This window comes from Heliconius melpomene, chromosome 5, assembly GCF_056956725.1.
Source record: "Heliconius melpomene rosina isolate 202511_hmr_F chromosome 5, ASM5695672v1, whole genome shotgun sequence".
NCBI classification, from domain to species: Eukaryota; Metazoa; Arthropoda; class Insecta; order Lepidoptera; family Nymphalidae; genus Heliconius; species Heliconius melpomene.
Genome location: NC_140393.1, coordinates 5,680,441 through 5,696,254, shown reverse-complemented (window position 1 = coordinate 5,696,254; position 15,814 = coordinate 5,680,441). Strand labels below are relative to the sequence as shown.

The 15,814-nt window shown below is 32.4% G+C and overlaps 3 protein-coding genes across 3 annotated transcripts; all 3 read right to left on the bottom strand.

Moving 5' to 3' along the window:
* Positions 1-4,826: 4,826 nt before the first annotated feature.
* Positions 4,827-10,823, bottom strand: LOC146539048 (uncharacterized). Its single transcript, XM_085185873.1, has 7 exons — positions 10,517-10,823; positions 9,539-9,656; positions 8,516-9,165; positions 8,282-8,396; positions 6,653-6,736; positions 6,345-6,381; positions 4,827-6,249 (listed from the first exon to the last, which is right to left on the bottom strand). Exons 1-7 carry the CDS (start codon positions 10,587-10,589, stop codon positions 4,933-4,935), a joined length of 2,394 nt encoding a protein of 797 aa, XP_085041999.1. The 5' UTR covers positions 10,590-10,823; the 3' UTR covers positions 4,827-4,932.
* A 775-nt stretch (positions 10,824-11,598) lies between these two features.
* LOC146539047 (uncharacterized) lies at positions 11,599-13,082 on the bottom strand. The gene is made up of 5 exons (XM_085185699.1): positions 13,049-13,082; positions 12,639-12,975; positions 12,499-12,558; positions 12,263-12,424; positions 11,599-11,736 (listed from the first exon to the last, which is right to left on the bottom strand). Exons 1-5 carry the CDS (start codon positions 13,080-13,082, stop codon positions 11,697-11,699), a joined length of 633 nt encoding a protein of 210 aa, XP_085041825.1. The 3' UTR covers positions 11,599-11,696.
* Positions 13,083-13,689: 607 nt separating this feature from the next.
* Positions 13,690-15,103, bottom strand: LOC146539046 (uncharacterized). Its single transcript, XM_085185943.1, has 3 exons — positions 15,046-15,103; positions 14,422-14,605; positions 13,690-14,051 (listed from the first exon to the last, which is right to left on the bottom strand). The coding sequence occupies exons 1-3, from the start codon at positions 15,101-15,103 to the stop codon at positions 13,772-13,774; spliced, it is 522 nt and encodes a 173-aa protein (XP_085042069.1). The 3' UTR covers positions 13,690-13,771.
* Positions 15,104-15,814: the final 711 nt, after the last annotated feature.

Sequence of the window (15,814 nt, the reverse complement as noted above, 5' to 3'; positions counted from 1 at the left end):
TTTGTTATGTCTCTAAGCGGATATAAGTTAATATTACAATTAATATGTAGGTACTAAAGACGGCAGCCGCACGACTAAAGACAGTCATGTACACAAAGGTACAATTATAGTTATTTGCGTAATTAACCTCCGCTACACTGTCGCACTTTAGACTTCAGTTTAACTAGCAAACTATACCTACATTAAATATTAAGGCAACAATACGAGTGTGCATTAATTGTCTCTATATTCTATAAACATTCTGTAAACACTTTTTGCTTATATATAGATGTATATGAAATAACAAACTGAAATTTATTTAAAAAAAAATCATCTTCATGCTGTATTCCGCGCACAGCAGGCTAGGCAGAGGGAACCTAGTGGAGGGAGGATCCGTTCCCCACTTTCCGTTGAATTTTTCGAGGCATTGCGTCTTGAGAGGCGGTAAAGTAAATATTAATAAAAAATAATTCATTTCCTCGAGTGAAGATCGAACCTGCAACTTTCGCGTTACACTCACACCTTTGTGCCCATGAGCTACGAAGACCTCAATTAATTTAATAGTGTATAAATACATATGAATGATTTATTATACGTGTTTATGTTTATTTAGTATACGTGCTATAAATAACTATTTTTTATTTAAATATTTTTTTTATCTTAATGCATCTTATGCGTCACAAATCGCCTATTTCCATTTGTCTTCAGTCTTGAAACATATTTAGTGATTTAAGTTCAAGTTTATTTGTATAAATAATTGTACAATCTACTAAAAATATATACAAGTATACTAATTTACTACTAAGTAATAATTATTATTCAGATTTTTTAATCTAGTTTATGCTTTAAAATTCCTAGTGTTTATTACACATGTTGTCTAGACTTTAGCAACATCATAATTCGTTATATTAAAAACAACAGGTTGCGGCCTATATTTATGAAGTTGTTGCAACTTACTCCAAAACTTCGAGAAGCTCTACTCTTGCTATAAAGTAGAACTTGACTTAATTGAATTTTTAATTAAAATACCAATATTTTCTTACATAACTGACATGGTGTACGGTGATACGAGCCATATCAATAAGATACAAATAAAAATAAATATCTATTTGAGAAAAATAACTTAGAATCAAAGATATATTCGCGTAATCGTATAAAAATAGCGAAATTGCCGTCGGGGTGGTCGACACCGCGATAAATCGTACATCATACGTGATTTGATCCTTCCTGGACCTCTTTTATAGAAGTGGTTATATACTCACAAGATAGTTGCACTTTTAGGACAAACTTACATAATAATTATATGTTAGTTTACTTGTTATATATCTATATTCATTTTAATTTTTTATAAGCGGAAATAAAATTATTAAATGGTAAATTGCCAGTCGTGGCGAGGCGGCACGAAGTATGAGTTGTGGGGTCGATTTCCACTCGAGGAAATGAAATATTTAATATTTTAGTGGTAGTGTCAAGTTCAAAGCTCGGCGTTAAGTTCCGCCTCTTAACACGCAATGCCTCGAAAAATTGGGCGGAAACTGGGGAACGCAGTATCTTAATACTAGGTTCCGTCTGCCTACCCTGCTGAATGTGGGATACAGCGTAAAGGTGATTTAATTTATAAATGTAAGTGTAGCTGGTTTTGTAAGTACTTTACAAATAAACCTATAAGAATATATTTAATAAAGCGTGCAGCTAATTTTTTTTTTTTTTTAAATGTATTAACATTACTCAGCCTAGATATTATTTAAAAGGAAATATTATTATATTATTTGTGTTGCGTACTGCTCCTGCTCCCGCGAGACAGCATGTCAATGACCTAACACGAACTAACAATATTATGTGCTTGTCAGACTTTTTATATTTCCTTTTCTTTTCCTCTTTTCCTTAGTAAAAGGAGACATAAATAACGTTTACTTTCATACGTGGTCAAGATCTATAGACAGATAGCGTGCCCTTACTAACAGAGGACCAGCTCTCTTACTTATTCATAGATATTCAGGTGAACTCACAATTTATTTTAGTATTATTTATGTAAATGTAATATTTATATTTATTTACTTTTAATTTATATATTTGTAGATTTAGATTTTATAAATTTTGCTTGTTATGGGCATTCTAAATAGGAGTTTATCAAATGCAGTAAGCGATAAATGAAATGTCCCGAACAGAATATAGAGTGCAGATATTGGTCTGGAGGACTCTGTGAAATTTTCCTTTAATACTACCACTACCTTTCAGTTATAAGAGTAGTATATATAAGTATTTAAAACGTTAGGTAATTCTTAATAGATAACGTAAATACAGTTTTCTATAAATCTTTATGTTAAATGATAATACGGACTAAACAAAACTTTCCCTACTTGAGTAATAAGCACGGAAATACGGATTTCCATTGAAATAACATTTACGGTTCGACCTAAAAACACAGTAGGTCCCTCATCTAATCCTAATTTGTTAGAGGATTTGATCCGAGAGCGAATTCATTAATGAGAGCGGGCGGAGCCGTCCGGCCGTGCCGCTACAGTCCATACGTTACAAACTTCCACTACCTACATGGATCTACAAATTTAGGTAGACGTATGCAATTAATTTCATATAAGCCCTTCAATTCAATCTAAACTTTCAATTTAAAAAAGAATATGTGATTATTTTTACTTATATATGGCATTTGGCAATGTTTTGTTAAACGAATAAGGATAATAGGAGAGTTTTGTTTCCTTTTGTTCGCAGTTATTCCGTCAAGTGTCTATATACGTTGAAACTGGCTTAGTCGTTATGAAAATTGTTCCAACTTGATGCCATCATTTAAAGACTTTACTGAAGAAAGTTTGTAGGAAGTATCGCGGTTACTTCCTTTATATTACTGTATTTCTTATCCAAGTTTATAAGGTGTAGAGAGTACCTAGCGGGTGGAGCCAGTATAAATGCTAATATAACTCGAGACAATGTCTACAGGAAAAACATATTATAGAATAGAATAAAAATTGTATTTCACTGATTAAATAGTTTCACAGAGTTTTTGTAAGGTCGTACACAATCTTCAATGGAATAAAAATGTTTTTTTCGTTCGTATTTGTTTTGTGCCTAGTTGGCGTAAAGTTCTCCGCAATCTGCGCTTTGGAGAACACTTGCCACAGTCGACACTGAGCAAGCAACTTGAGAAATTCAGCTTAGTATCTCTCTTTTTTTTTATTGTACGACATTACTGATTAAATTTCCCCAGACGCGATCTTTTCTTATATTGCATGAACTAAAGACAATCTTATGAGGACAAAAACCTTAATGAGCCCGTCGTGGCGTAGCGGCACAACGGTGTGACTGTAACGCGACGGTTGTGGGTTCGATCCCCACTCGAGGAAGTGAAATATTTATTTACGTTTATATTCCACTAGCGGACCCGGACGCGGCTACGCCTGCTTGAAGTATAAGAATATAATTTCTATAGAAATATAATTTCAATCTAGATGAAATGCTAAAAGTGACTATTATATTTATTTTCATAAGGATGAATATCAAAATGACGCGGTAACAAACGCGGTCGCGTAGCGACGACGGTTGTTACAAACAAACAAACAAACTCTTCCGCTTTATTATATTAGTATAGAAGTATAGATTTCTTCGCTCTGATGTCGAGGCAAAGTGCGGCGTTGAGTTCCGCACTTGACACGCAATGCTTCCAGAATTCGCCAGAAAGTGGGGAACGGAGTTTCTTAACACTAGGTTCTCTACCTACCATGCTGTGTGCGGAATACAGCGTGAAGCTTGAAAAAAAAAACTTTATAGTATAATAAAACGAAAAAGATTGTAACGAATCTAATATTTTTACAAGACGAGTCGAGCAATCAATTATATATCATAAAATACCGCGGAGAGATTTAAGGTCTAGATAGGAAGCGCGGCGTCCCATCGCGGGAAATATGAAAATTGGAAATGCTTTCCCGATACCGAGCCAAATAAATTTCAGCCCTATTTGTAAGCCCGTCTCGATATTACGGCGGGCTCTCTATATATACGAGTAAACCTAATACATATATATATGTATCATGCTTTTATAGCTTGTCTGATTGGACCTACTCGTACGGAAATTACTTTGATTTTTCCATTTTTAACACCGTTTTGGGTTTATAATGTTGTTGTTCTATTCTAACGTATTCTTTTAATTACAATTTTGGTCTTTTAATTATAAACTTGGATAATATATGTCTTTCTTACGTAATTAGTTAGGAGTTTAGTAGTGAGAATAAAGGGCATAGACTAGTTTAATATTCCGCCGTCGCACAGAGCCTTTTGAACTTTGAACAGATTCGTCCTGGACGGGCTTGTTTCAGACATCCTAATTTACTTTTAGTCCCAGCATTAAGGACTTTAATTACAGTCACCATTTGTATCGAATCACAGAAACTTAGTTTTGGGGACAACAAATCGATTTGACGTTAGAATTACTCCACCTCCACATTCATTTATAATTTTACTTTTTAAACCTTACATAAAAAGAATAAAAAAGGAAGATATGATAATTACATAAATATATCGACATCAGCTTTATCGTTAATGTATACTTTAGATAACTAGAAGTCGTTTGAAGAGTCACAATTTTTTTTATGTTAATTTTTTTCTCAGTTTCACGCTATATCCCGCATATAGAGGGAACATGCTGTTAAAACACTCTCTGCCCATTTTTTCCAAGGCATTGCGTGATGAGTGGTCGAATTCAACGCCTAGCGTAAATCAGAGAAAAGAAATGAAAATATTAATAGATTATATTTATTTGCCCCGAGTGGGTATCGAACCTACATCTGTCGCGTCTGTGTCTACAAGCTACATTTCGGTAAAAAAATAATACAAAATTCTAAATATATTTTATTTGTATGTTAAGCGAAGTAACTAATAGCTGACAACTATATAATACCTATGATCGTACAATATAGCAGTAACAAAAACAGTAACTTAATTTTAATTTATATAGTCAAAATGATTGATTTCTTGGTGGAAGTACGAAGGGTGAGTAGCTCGAGTATTAGATGGGGGTTTGGGTATGTAAAAATTGTGGTCTTCGTCAAAATATTTCTTGCGTTTTAAAAATATAGAGTTCATATCGTATCCTAGTAACGTCTCTCTAGAATTGTTTTGTAAGGGAGGGGGGAGGGGAGCAATTTTTGATCTATTATCATATTGTGGTTTAGCTTTGTCACGTAATGTATTTTGAAATAATGATTTAACATCTGGTTTTGTTTGGAATCGTATATCGGTCTGCTGAGTATCTGGTTTCACAGCTTTACGAGGTTTCTGCCAAGCGACCAGCCTCTGAACTTCTTGCATTTGAATACGTGTTCCGTCGGGAACACTTGGTTTACCAATGGACTTTCCTTTGCTTGTATCAAAATGTCTCTCAAATTTGGATGGTATTTTACTATTGTCTAGAACATTATTTCCAATTCGTTGAGGCCATAAATTAATATTAAAATTATGAGTATTAGATAATAAGCTTTTAATATTACTTTCTCTGTTTTTTACTGCTTTTTTAGCAACATCCATAACGCGAACGATGTTTTCTATTTCTTGTAAACTCATAGTAGGTACCGTAGAAGCAATAATTTCTATTTTATTTTCAATATCAAAAAGTAATTCGTTACTTTTTTTTAAATATTCAAATTTGTTTTTATTCATATTTAAAATTGTCAAAGGAGATCGAACAGATCGTTCCCAATACGATCTTGGAGAATTATTATTGAAATACAGTTCACCCTTTGCAGAGTCACGTTTTTGTTCTATCTGGATATTTGCATTTTTATTTTGGACATCGATTCCTCGTATCATTGAAGCTATTTCTCTGCCTAGTTTTGTATAATATGAATCATCTAATTTATTTTTACCAGGACGAGGGTACCGACGACCATCAGGCGTATTTGGTGGAACAATGTAACCAGAATAATCGTGTTTATCGATTTTAGCTGCTTTGTACATTTCTATACTCTCAAGAGGATTATATTCTATAGGCGGTAGATCGTTCGTTTTATTTTTCATATCTCTATGTATTAGTTCTGTTAGGTACTTGAAGTCGACATTTCTAGGTAGCTCCTCGTTTCGTATTGCCTTTTCTCCATTTAGATTTTGTAAAAGATTCTCAGGAATATCATTTTCTATCAACGGGCTTTCGAAGTCGTCGCCTCTGCTGTCAGTATTCATCAATATTTTTTTATGTTTCTGCCAAGGAGACATAAAATATTTAGCTGAAGATGGACGATTCATCCTGTCCCTTATTCGCGATAACTGGAAAATAAAGAAATAATTTGTCACATAGTTTACCAACAAATGATGTAAATACTACAAATGAAAATTTAATTTATAAATATGGTAAGTCTTACTAATTTTTGTCGATTAACGGGTTGTAGTTTATCGAATCTGAAAATGAAAATAACTAATTATTATCATGCTTAACATACTCTAGCTACTATACAAAAATACTTTCTTATATTCATTTCTAATAAGTTCACCAAAATTAATAAGCTTCTAATATCTAATACATTATTTTCTTTTCTCTGTTTCTGAACCTTACAATTTTCTTACTTCAAGTTGACCTACCACCAGCAGAGACTTATTACATGGAATTGGAGTGGAATAAATTATAATGTTATTATATTTATTAATATACTAAATAGACTGATAATATTACCCAGCATCGTCTTCGTTATCAATATTATAACTGGAAACCCTTGGTATTTTCTTTTTCCTCTTTTTCAATAATCGTTGAGGATTTCTGCAATTAAATATTTTTACCTATTTATATTTATAAAGTTTATTTTTTTTATTCCTTGTTAATATTTTGAATAGTAATATCTTTTAAACAAGTTTACTTTGTTATCATAGAATTAACTATCACGAGTGTGAAGCCATATTCGTGATTAGATGGGTATAAAACGTTATCAGGAAGCAATGAAAAAAATATTAAATAAATACAAGTACTTATTTAGAATATTATTATCAATAGTAATTGTTCTTGTGAAATACAAGAAAACATAAATAAATTTTCAGGTTCAACAATTGATAACTAAATTTCATAGTACATTTTAAAGAAAGACTTTGATTGCTTTTTTATGTTAAAATATCTACTGAATTTTAGGAGGTTGTTTGAACCTAGTAAGTCCACTATTCCTTTCTGAAAATATTTTTAAATGTTGGTAAACAGAATTTAATTAATAGAGAAAAACGGTTAAAAATATAATTGTTTATTCTTCAAATCTCTCTAGTTTAATTTTTCAAGTCTTTCATTTTACACAAATAAGAAATAAAAGGATCGATGTAAAATAACAGGCTTGTAATAGTTTTATATAAATAGCGCTACGAGCAGTGGGCCACATCTGATAGATTTAGCGGCTGAGCCCCACAATGGGGCTCTTGCGTAAAATTGTATGGCCATTGAAATTAAATGGGTATCGCGTAGCAATGTAATATGTTTTATTTTTACTAAGCTATATAACGCAAACTAGCTTGTAGCTAGCTATATAACTTCACTGGATGAAAGTCCTCAAAAAATATGGAGATATACAGTGCTATAATAAGTATAAGTATATTTTATTTGGTTTTCTATATTCAGAAAATTGAAAATGTAATATTCAAATTCAAATTATTCTTTATTCAAATTGACTATTACAAGCACTTTTGAATCGTCGAATGTACATATAAAAAAAAGCTACCACCGGGTTCGGAAGGCAGTTCTGCTGAGAAGAGCCAGCAAGAAACTCAACAGTTGCTCTTTTCAAAGTCAATGGTGTATTTTACTATTACATTAGCTGGCAGCTATCCTGCATTACATTCAATAGACATTAATTCCATACATGTTTATCCTCTAAATATTCTTGTACAGTGTAATACGCTTTACTTGTTAGAATTTTTTTTACAAATACATTATACTTAGTTAACGTTTAACAAGTCTCACTTGTCAAATTGCTTGACATAAAAATTATAATATTTCTGATGATAGTTTCTTCCCTCGTCAATCGTTTTATTAATTTTATATATGAACTATAAAATTATTGATTGAAAATCATTTGTGATTATATCGTCAGTGTTTTCCATATCTGCCTTGTTACGAATTTCACTCATCTAAATTATATGAGTAGATATAATTTTATATTTTTAAAACACTATTCTCGTACTCACACACAATATCATATTTTTTAAAAATTAAACGAATTAAAGTAGTATAGGCAAATGTAAACATAAAAGCAAAAAAAAAATCGGAAAAAAGGATCCGTGTCCTATCAATAAAAATGGATAAATTTCTTTTGACGAAATGACTTACAAATCAGTAGTACTTAGGATGGTTGGTGTTGTTGTCTCAGCCGTTACTGACACACTTGCAGTACTGGGTTGAGCGGTGGTGGGGGGAGACGTCTTACCTTCTGTGGTAGAACACTCTGTAATATTTTTCAATGCTTAAAAAGTATTTAATAAAAATTATGTAATTTACAAAAAACTCATTTTTAAAATATTATTTTATATATTCTTTCTTTCTTTTAATACTTTGCGAACTAACCTGTTTCAATACCAAACGGAACTACAGGTGGCACGGGCACTATGGGGTACATGGGTACCACAGGAGGCGGTGGTAGACCTATAGGAGGATAGAATGGCGTTTCTAAATTTGGCACAAAAATGAAGCTCGGCAAAGGTGGCTTCGGTTTTTTATTATACACAATAATTTTCTTATGTCCATGTACATCATCATTATCATGAACATGGTGTTCTACAGATGACTCACTGGAGCTCGAGTCACTGGAATCTGAACTGGAATGAGACGCCATGTCAAACATGCTATCGTCTTCTGTTATACGAAGTAATTTATTTCTTAATTTTCTCCTTTTTGTTTTTTTGTTTCTTTTTCTATTTCTGTTCCATTTCTTTCTTATTTTTGGTTTCTTGACAGTTGAACCACTTCGGCGCGTTGGTTGCTCTTCATCTTTTTCACTTGTACTATTAACAACTTGATTTTCAATTGTTTTAAAGAATTGATTATAGAGCCAGTCGCCTAAGTCGTTTGCATCATTGCTGATTTCATCGACTTGATCATCGAGCTTACTCTTGAGAAGAGATTCAGTTTCGCTTACGATACTAGGAGTGGCAGCGTTGAGGATTCGCGTCGGTTCGCCTGCGTGGTGACGTCTGTGATGATCTATTAGTTTAGTACTAGAACATAGATTGAACTTTTATTAAAGGTTTATAATACACAGAATTAAGAATTCCAGAAATAGTACCATTTCATAGGGATATAATATTTATATTAATACACATCTTACCCACTTTAAGAACTTTAAGGGCACATAAGTAAAAAACCTATTTTTAACTCTGGTACTCACTTTTTTCTTTATGTGAGTTAGTTAGTTCTTTAATATTTGTGTTAAACCATCATTTGAAAAATGGTATCCTCGAATGAGAAGAAAATAAATTTAAACACAAAAAAGGTGTATCGTACATACAGAAAAGATGATTTTTAACTTACTGCTAATAATTGTATGTATGCAATATATTATGGTTCGTTAGTATTAAATTAAAAACATACTTGGGTTCACATATTTTTGTATCTGTATCGAAGTAGTACCCGGGATGGCAGTGGCAGCCGATCACACAACCTGGTATTTCATCTATACAATATTCAAATCTGCCATGTTCTCCACACTCTGTAATAAAAAATATTTATCATAATAAATAAATATAATTTATTTATCATAATAAATACATTTAATTTATAATATAATTTATAATATAAGGCTCATAGTAGTGTAGGCAAAGGGAATCTAGGAACCTAGTGTTTAGCCTCCGCCGAAAGCATTGAGTGTTGACTGGTAGAACTTACCGCTCCGCTCTACTTCGTTCCCAGAACGTGGAAATGAAAATATAAAATTCCATTTCATCAAGTGGGAAGTGAACCTACAACCGTGTAGCGTTTATAATCACACGCTTGTGCCCCTGCGCCCTGACTGGCTTCAAAATAAACAATTTGTTATAATTACCAATACTTATAATAAAATCGTAACGAATCAGTGTATGTACATGGAAGATATATAAGAAAAAAACATATTGTGGGCCTTTATTAATGTAATAGAACCTAAAGCAATGATTGTTAAGTTTCTTGTCTGTTTGTCTCTGCGTTTGTTCAAGCTAATCTCAGAAACGCCTTAATCGATTTAAATGCAGTTATCACTATTATATTTAAGCAAATTTCCCTTTATATGTAGCGTTTTATTTAAATTGGTGGACAATTAAAATAGTTATATCAATATAAAAGTTGCATGTGACAATATTGCTACCAAATACATGTTTCATTGATTTGGCTAAAACTTATGACTATCAATGTTGGGATATCGTCTTTAAAATGATAATTAATTAAGAGAGAAAATAAATAATCGTATATTACAAGCGGGCGAAGTCGTGCGGGAGTCACTAGTTACTAATATGTTGCTAATAAAAAGAAATTGTCAAAAAAGAGAAAAATAAAAATCTTCTATTAACAAAGGCAATATAAAAAAAGGTAACTCACCATAGGTATTTTCACACAACACACTATAGGAAAATAATGAAAATTTAAAAAACAAAACTGCAGAATACAACATGATTGTTTTCCAAACAGGCTAGCGTATATTGGGAAGTAATAAAAAAGTTATAATTTTTCTTTTTCTACGCAAAACCATTTGGCTTATTATATACGAATAAGAGTAAATATAGTACAATAGTTCCCATTAGATTAATTAATACCAACGTTAGTTTTAAGCTTCTTAAAGGAAATCAATAAAAGGAAATTAATTAAAGGTAAAATCTATAAAGGAAATCAAAAGCGACTAGGAGCGAAATGAACTACGTTAATTCTATTCTAATCGAATGTTCTTTAAACAATAGTGTGTTGTAATGTGAATCGATGAATCATTTTGTTATGATTTTATCGTTGAATTGTTATTTAGAAAAAAATCAAATAAAAATTAGCATTTTTATATGCTTTTTTATTATTTATGTTAAACAAGTTACTTATATAAACAACATTATACACAGTACATTCTTTGTTACTTATAAATATACATTTTTTATTTCTCCAATCTTTTTCGAGGCAAAACGCGGCGTTGAATTCCGCCACTCGACACGTAATGCCTCTAGAATTCGACGGAAAATGGAGAACGGAGTGTCTTAACATTAGGTTTCCTTGTTCTTCCCTGTAACGTATTTCCGGTGCTAAGGAGTGTAAAAGGCCTTTGTAGCGCAATTAGGATCTTCAAAGTAAAACTATTAGTTATATCCAACTGTGAAGAATAGTTAACAATTGTAGTTTAACTAGTAGAGTTTTCTCTTTTCTTCTCTCATAGTTTCTCCATTAATAACAAAATGAACAACGTCTATAAATTGGTTAGAGGAAGATAAACGGAGAAAAAAAATGTCGGAGAAGTGTGTCTATAAAAATAAGTGCAACAACTATAGGAGATCAAAAATAGTAAATATTTTTTATCAACTTGATACAAAAATTAACTTTTTACACAAATATAACAAGTATATACATATAATAAAACAAAAAAATCTAATATAAAGTATAAAAATGTAACATAATATTATAATCTATTTACATTATAGCTAGGTCTCGATCTGTATTGCGGGACGGTAACACGATCCCTTCATTGTAACTGGGGACCTGAAGGCTGTCTATTGTTCGCCTCAGTGACATTTCTCCGTTCGCACTAAGCGTCGTCGCCGAGGTCGGGGATCCCTTTGAGACCTCTGTGAAGAACATACTAGATTAACAAACAATTTACGTATTTATTTTATTGGATATTGTAGAGAATACAAAAGATCTTTAAATATTACATGTTTGAAAGAGGCTGTTTATAGTAATAAATAAACAGTAAAGGGGTTTATTTTTTTTCAGCTTCAAGCTTTATTTGCATGTAGCAGTCAGAGGGAATATATTGTTAAGACACTCCGGTCTCCACTTACCGTTGAATTTTCGAGGCATTGCGTATTGAGTGGCGGAACTTAACGCTGCGATTTACTTTGTTACGAGAGCGAAAAAAAGATGAAAATATTAATAATAATCGTCAATTCGTCACGTTAACAGTCACACGCTTATGCAAGTGTGCTGGCCTCAGGCCTAGGGATTTATTCAATTCTTATATTTAAATAATTAGGCGGAAACTGAAAATGAATGAATGAACGCCACCTAAGATTCTGAATTGTCGGTATGACATTTTAGTTTCGTATTTGATTTTGTGTACATTTTATCATTTTGCAATTATATATAAATTACTTAGTGCATTCTTCAGGTTGGACGCATTTGTGAGTTCTGTCGTCCCGCACGTAGGGGTGCACGCAAACGCAGCCAGGCTCGCAAAAGGGGTAGCAGGGGCGAAGCCTCTCGCGAGGGTTGTCACATGAGACCGCGGCGCACCCCGCGAAACATGCCTCGTATCTGAGTACAAGTAAGAATTGGTAAACAAGTTTAGCTTATTTGAAGACAATATTTAATATCAATAAAAATATTACCTTTCATTTGTTCTATCACACGTCATTATAAAAGGTATGTTTTTTTCGTTTTCATTAGATCTGTGAAAATATTCCAAATTAGTATAATAATCCGGTCCCCCCTCTCTAAAGATAGGACTAACTCAGTAATAAATATTTACGGAAGAGCCGCATTATGTCCCAGTTCATCTTTTGTTCTCAGCTGGTTGTTTACGTTGTCGGCGTCCTCGTACCGTCTCTCTTCCTTATAAATTCTTTCGGGATCCATCTCTCGTCGTCTATCGCTCCCTATATACCGCTTAGGTTCCACTTCGTCCAAATATCTCGGAATGTCGTGTTCATATCGTCTGTCATCCCACTCTTTGTGTTCCACTTCAAATGGTTTTAATAATGCTTTCTTTCTCCAATTTCGCCTTTCATCAAGGAAGGAATGCGGCTTCATAGTATCTGGGTCATCGTAATCGTATATATTTGGTCTTGTAGCATCCGCAATATTGTCTGAAAAGTTTTTGTAATTAATATATTACTTTAATTATTATTTATTATTATATTTATATGGTCGATAACTCACAAAGCAGTAGAGCCAAGATCAACAAATATCTCATAATTACATCTAATTCGGATCAATTCATAACGTTTGTCGATAATTTTAGTTTTCCGTTTCTAATTATTGTGAGTTAGCTACTAGTGTAGTCGGCATGCTCGATTGTTTAATAAAAGAACTAGAATTCGCTAAAGTTTGTTTATAGTAGCAAAGACATAAAACGACTGAGGTGTTGTACTTACTTGACAATTTTGTTTTATTTCTTATTGATTCTTTCTCTATTTAGCTTGGTATTGTTTGTCATATTTTGTCGCAGTTTGATATAATAAAAAAAATATTTAGATGGGTAGCGATTCATCTTTATAAATATTTTAGTTATATGTATAAATATTAAATTAAAAATTGGTCTGTAATTGAGACCGTCGTAGCGCAGGGGGTGCACGTTTGACTGTAATACGACGGTTGTGGGTTCGATTCCCACTCGGGATGAATCATTATATTTCTCTCTGGTGCCAAGGCAAAATTTCTTAATCCACTTTCCACCTAGGAGAGAATTAAGACCCACTTAACGCTAGGTTCCCCCTGCCTACCCTGCAATATGCATAGGATATAAGCTAAAGAAAAAAAAATATATATTTCAATAAAACTAAAACCTTGGAACATAACAAAATTTTATTATGCATAATATACAATTAGATAATAAAAAAAATACAATTTTGTGTACAAGTAAGTTTGTGTAGATACGTTATTTTAGACTTGTTTCACAGACATGCCTTTGACTTCATCATGAAATATTTTCCGCGGTTGAATTGCCTTAATAGGGGGCGGCGCGATGACTATGTTAAAATAATTGCCCAATCTAGAAACTTCCCCTCGGTGTGTCTCGTCCACGTGATTGGGAGCATTATTATCATTTAATAAAGAATCGTCTTCCCGTATAGCGTGGCCTTTACTCCTTTTGTTCATAGGTTTCGGATCATCCTTAGCTGCTGCTGATCTTAAGCTTGGAACTGGAATGCCCATTTGTGTTCTGTAATCAATCAATCAGTGACAAATAATTATATTTAGAAACAATTAATAACAATAACAACAATTCTATTAATGTTTTTTTTTCAAATCTTGGACTGGAAAATATTTTGGTCAGATTTTTACTTTTTAAATACTAACAACAATAATAAATAATTCATATACGACATATACCAATTCATATATCTCATTTTTATGAAAAAAAATATTAATTAAAGAAATTTATGTAAATTTATTAATGTTAACGTCAGCTTGTAACTTAATAAAAATCTGTCAAAGTTTATGATATACCTACATATAGGTACATATTTATTAGATCATTAAAAAAAGGACATACTCTCATTTGAATCCATTTTATAATGTTGGTTACTTACGGTGAACAGTCCTGAGGTAACACGCACTGGTGTGTGCGATCGTCTCTAACGTAGGGATCTTCGCAGACACAGCCAGGCTCGCAGTAAGGGTAGCAGGGTCGAAGATGATTGCGGGGATTATCGCAAGAGATCTCCGCACATCCTCCGAAACAGGGCTCGTATATCTCATTAGGCCAATAACAAGCTGCGAAAATATGTAATTATATTATGAGTTTTACTAATTATAAAATAATTCCTTGTACCTTTTAAATATGCTTTGCATAGAAACCATTGTTATTTTTTATTCTTCAAATTTCTTCTTCAATTTTATATACTATATGTGAAAAAATACCCAGACATTTAGATAAAAAAATAGCCGAAAAGCAATTTTTATCTTTAAATAAGGTAGATGTACTTAGTGTAAAACTCTCATAGAAATAAATCTAACAATGGACACAAGCTTTCTTAAGTTCTTTTTCAATAGTTTTCACAGGTCCATTACGACTCCCGAGGGTCTACTTATAGACTAGATTATATCTAACTATACCTTGCACTTATAAAAATAAAGAAAAGTTACATTTCTTTCAAATCCCTCTTTATATTAGATTACAATATTATTTATGAAATAATTACAAAAACAAATACCTTTGGAAATTTTCTCCTCATCTCGACATGATATTATTTTAACAATTAAAATTGCCATTACTAATGATGCGTTTATACTCATATTAAGAGTTTCTTAAACTGATATCGTACGAGAGTTTTCAATGAAAATCAAAGTAAAATTATATAGAAGTTTAGTAAAGGCTATAATCGGTAGCTAGGTCTATAATTAAGACGTAAGTACGCCGTCGCACGAGGCGGGTATTTGGTAAACATAGAGAGAGGTCGGTTAAGCCACATTTGATTGAATTATTGCTTGTGTTGCCAGCTACCTGTGCGAGGTCACGTTCCCCCCCAAATTCCCTGATATTGTAAACATAATAAATTTGTAGCGGAAATTTATAACAATATACGTGACTAATAAATGTTGTGAACGTTGTTTAGTCTTGCAAGGTCTTTCTTATCATTTACTAGTACATGTAATTCGCGTTACAATTAAAAACTATTTTCTTTTAAATACATAATTGTTATGTTGTTGTTTTTTAGGGTTCCGTATCTTGAAAGGTAAAAGCGTAATCGTTATAGACCACTTTGTTGCATGTCTGTCTGTCTGTTAAGACCATTTATATCAAGATCGTGTGGATGTATCAAGCTGAAATTAGTATCAAATATATGTCTTTGGTCAATTGAAGCATAGAAAATGAATTTTCTAAGACAGCGTAATCGAAAGATTTTGCTGTCTTTTGTAAGAAATTGGCCGCGGAGTTGATTCTAAGTAAGGGAAGTGAGTATAGTAAACTTCCTTTCCTCT

What these genes read in the sequence shown, in the direction of transcription:
- LOC146539048 (XM_085185873.1), bottom strand. Translation starts at nt 10,589, where the DNA reads ATGTTGTATTCTGCAGTTTTGTTTTTTAAATTTTCATTATTTTCCTAT. An exon ending in TCCGTTTGGTATTGAAACAG is followed by an intron (nt 8,397 to 8,515) that starts GTTAGTTCGCAA and finishes AAAATATTACAG; the next exon opens with AGTGTTCTACCACAGAAGGT. An exon ending in ATCCTAAGTACTACTGATTT is followed by an intron (nt 6,737 to 8,281) that starts GTAAGTCATTTC and finishes ATTTAATTGCAG; the next exon opens with AAATCCTCAACGATTATTGA.
- LOC146539047 (XM_085185699.1), bottom strand. Translation starts at nt 13,082, where the DNA reads ATGAGATATTTGTTGATCTTGGCTCTACTGCTTT. An exon ending in GGACATAATGCGGCTCTTCC is followed by an intron (nt 12,559 to 12,638) that starts GTAAATATTTAT and finishes ATATTTTCACAG; the next exon opens with ATCTAATGAAAACGAAAAAA. An exon ending in TGTGATAGAACAAATGAAAG is followed by an intron (nt 12,425 to 12,498) that starts GTAATATTTTTA and finishes ACTTGTACTCAG; the next exon opens with ATACGAGGCATGTTTCGCGG.
- LOC146539046 (XM_085185943.1), bottom strand. Translation starts at nt 15,103, where the DNA reads ATGGCAATTTTAATTGTTAAAATAATATCATGTCGAGATGAGGAGAAA. An exon ending in TGAGGAGAAAATTTCCAAAG is followed by an intron (nt 14,606 to 15,045) that starts GTATTTGTTTTT and finishes ATATTTTCGCAG; the next exon opens with CTTGTTATTGGCCTAATGAG. An exon ending in TTACCTCAGGACTGTTCACC is followed by an intron (nt 14,052 to 14,421) that starts GTAAGTAACCAA and finishes GATTGATTACAG; the next exon opens with AACACAAATGGGCATTCCAG.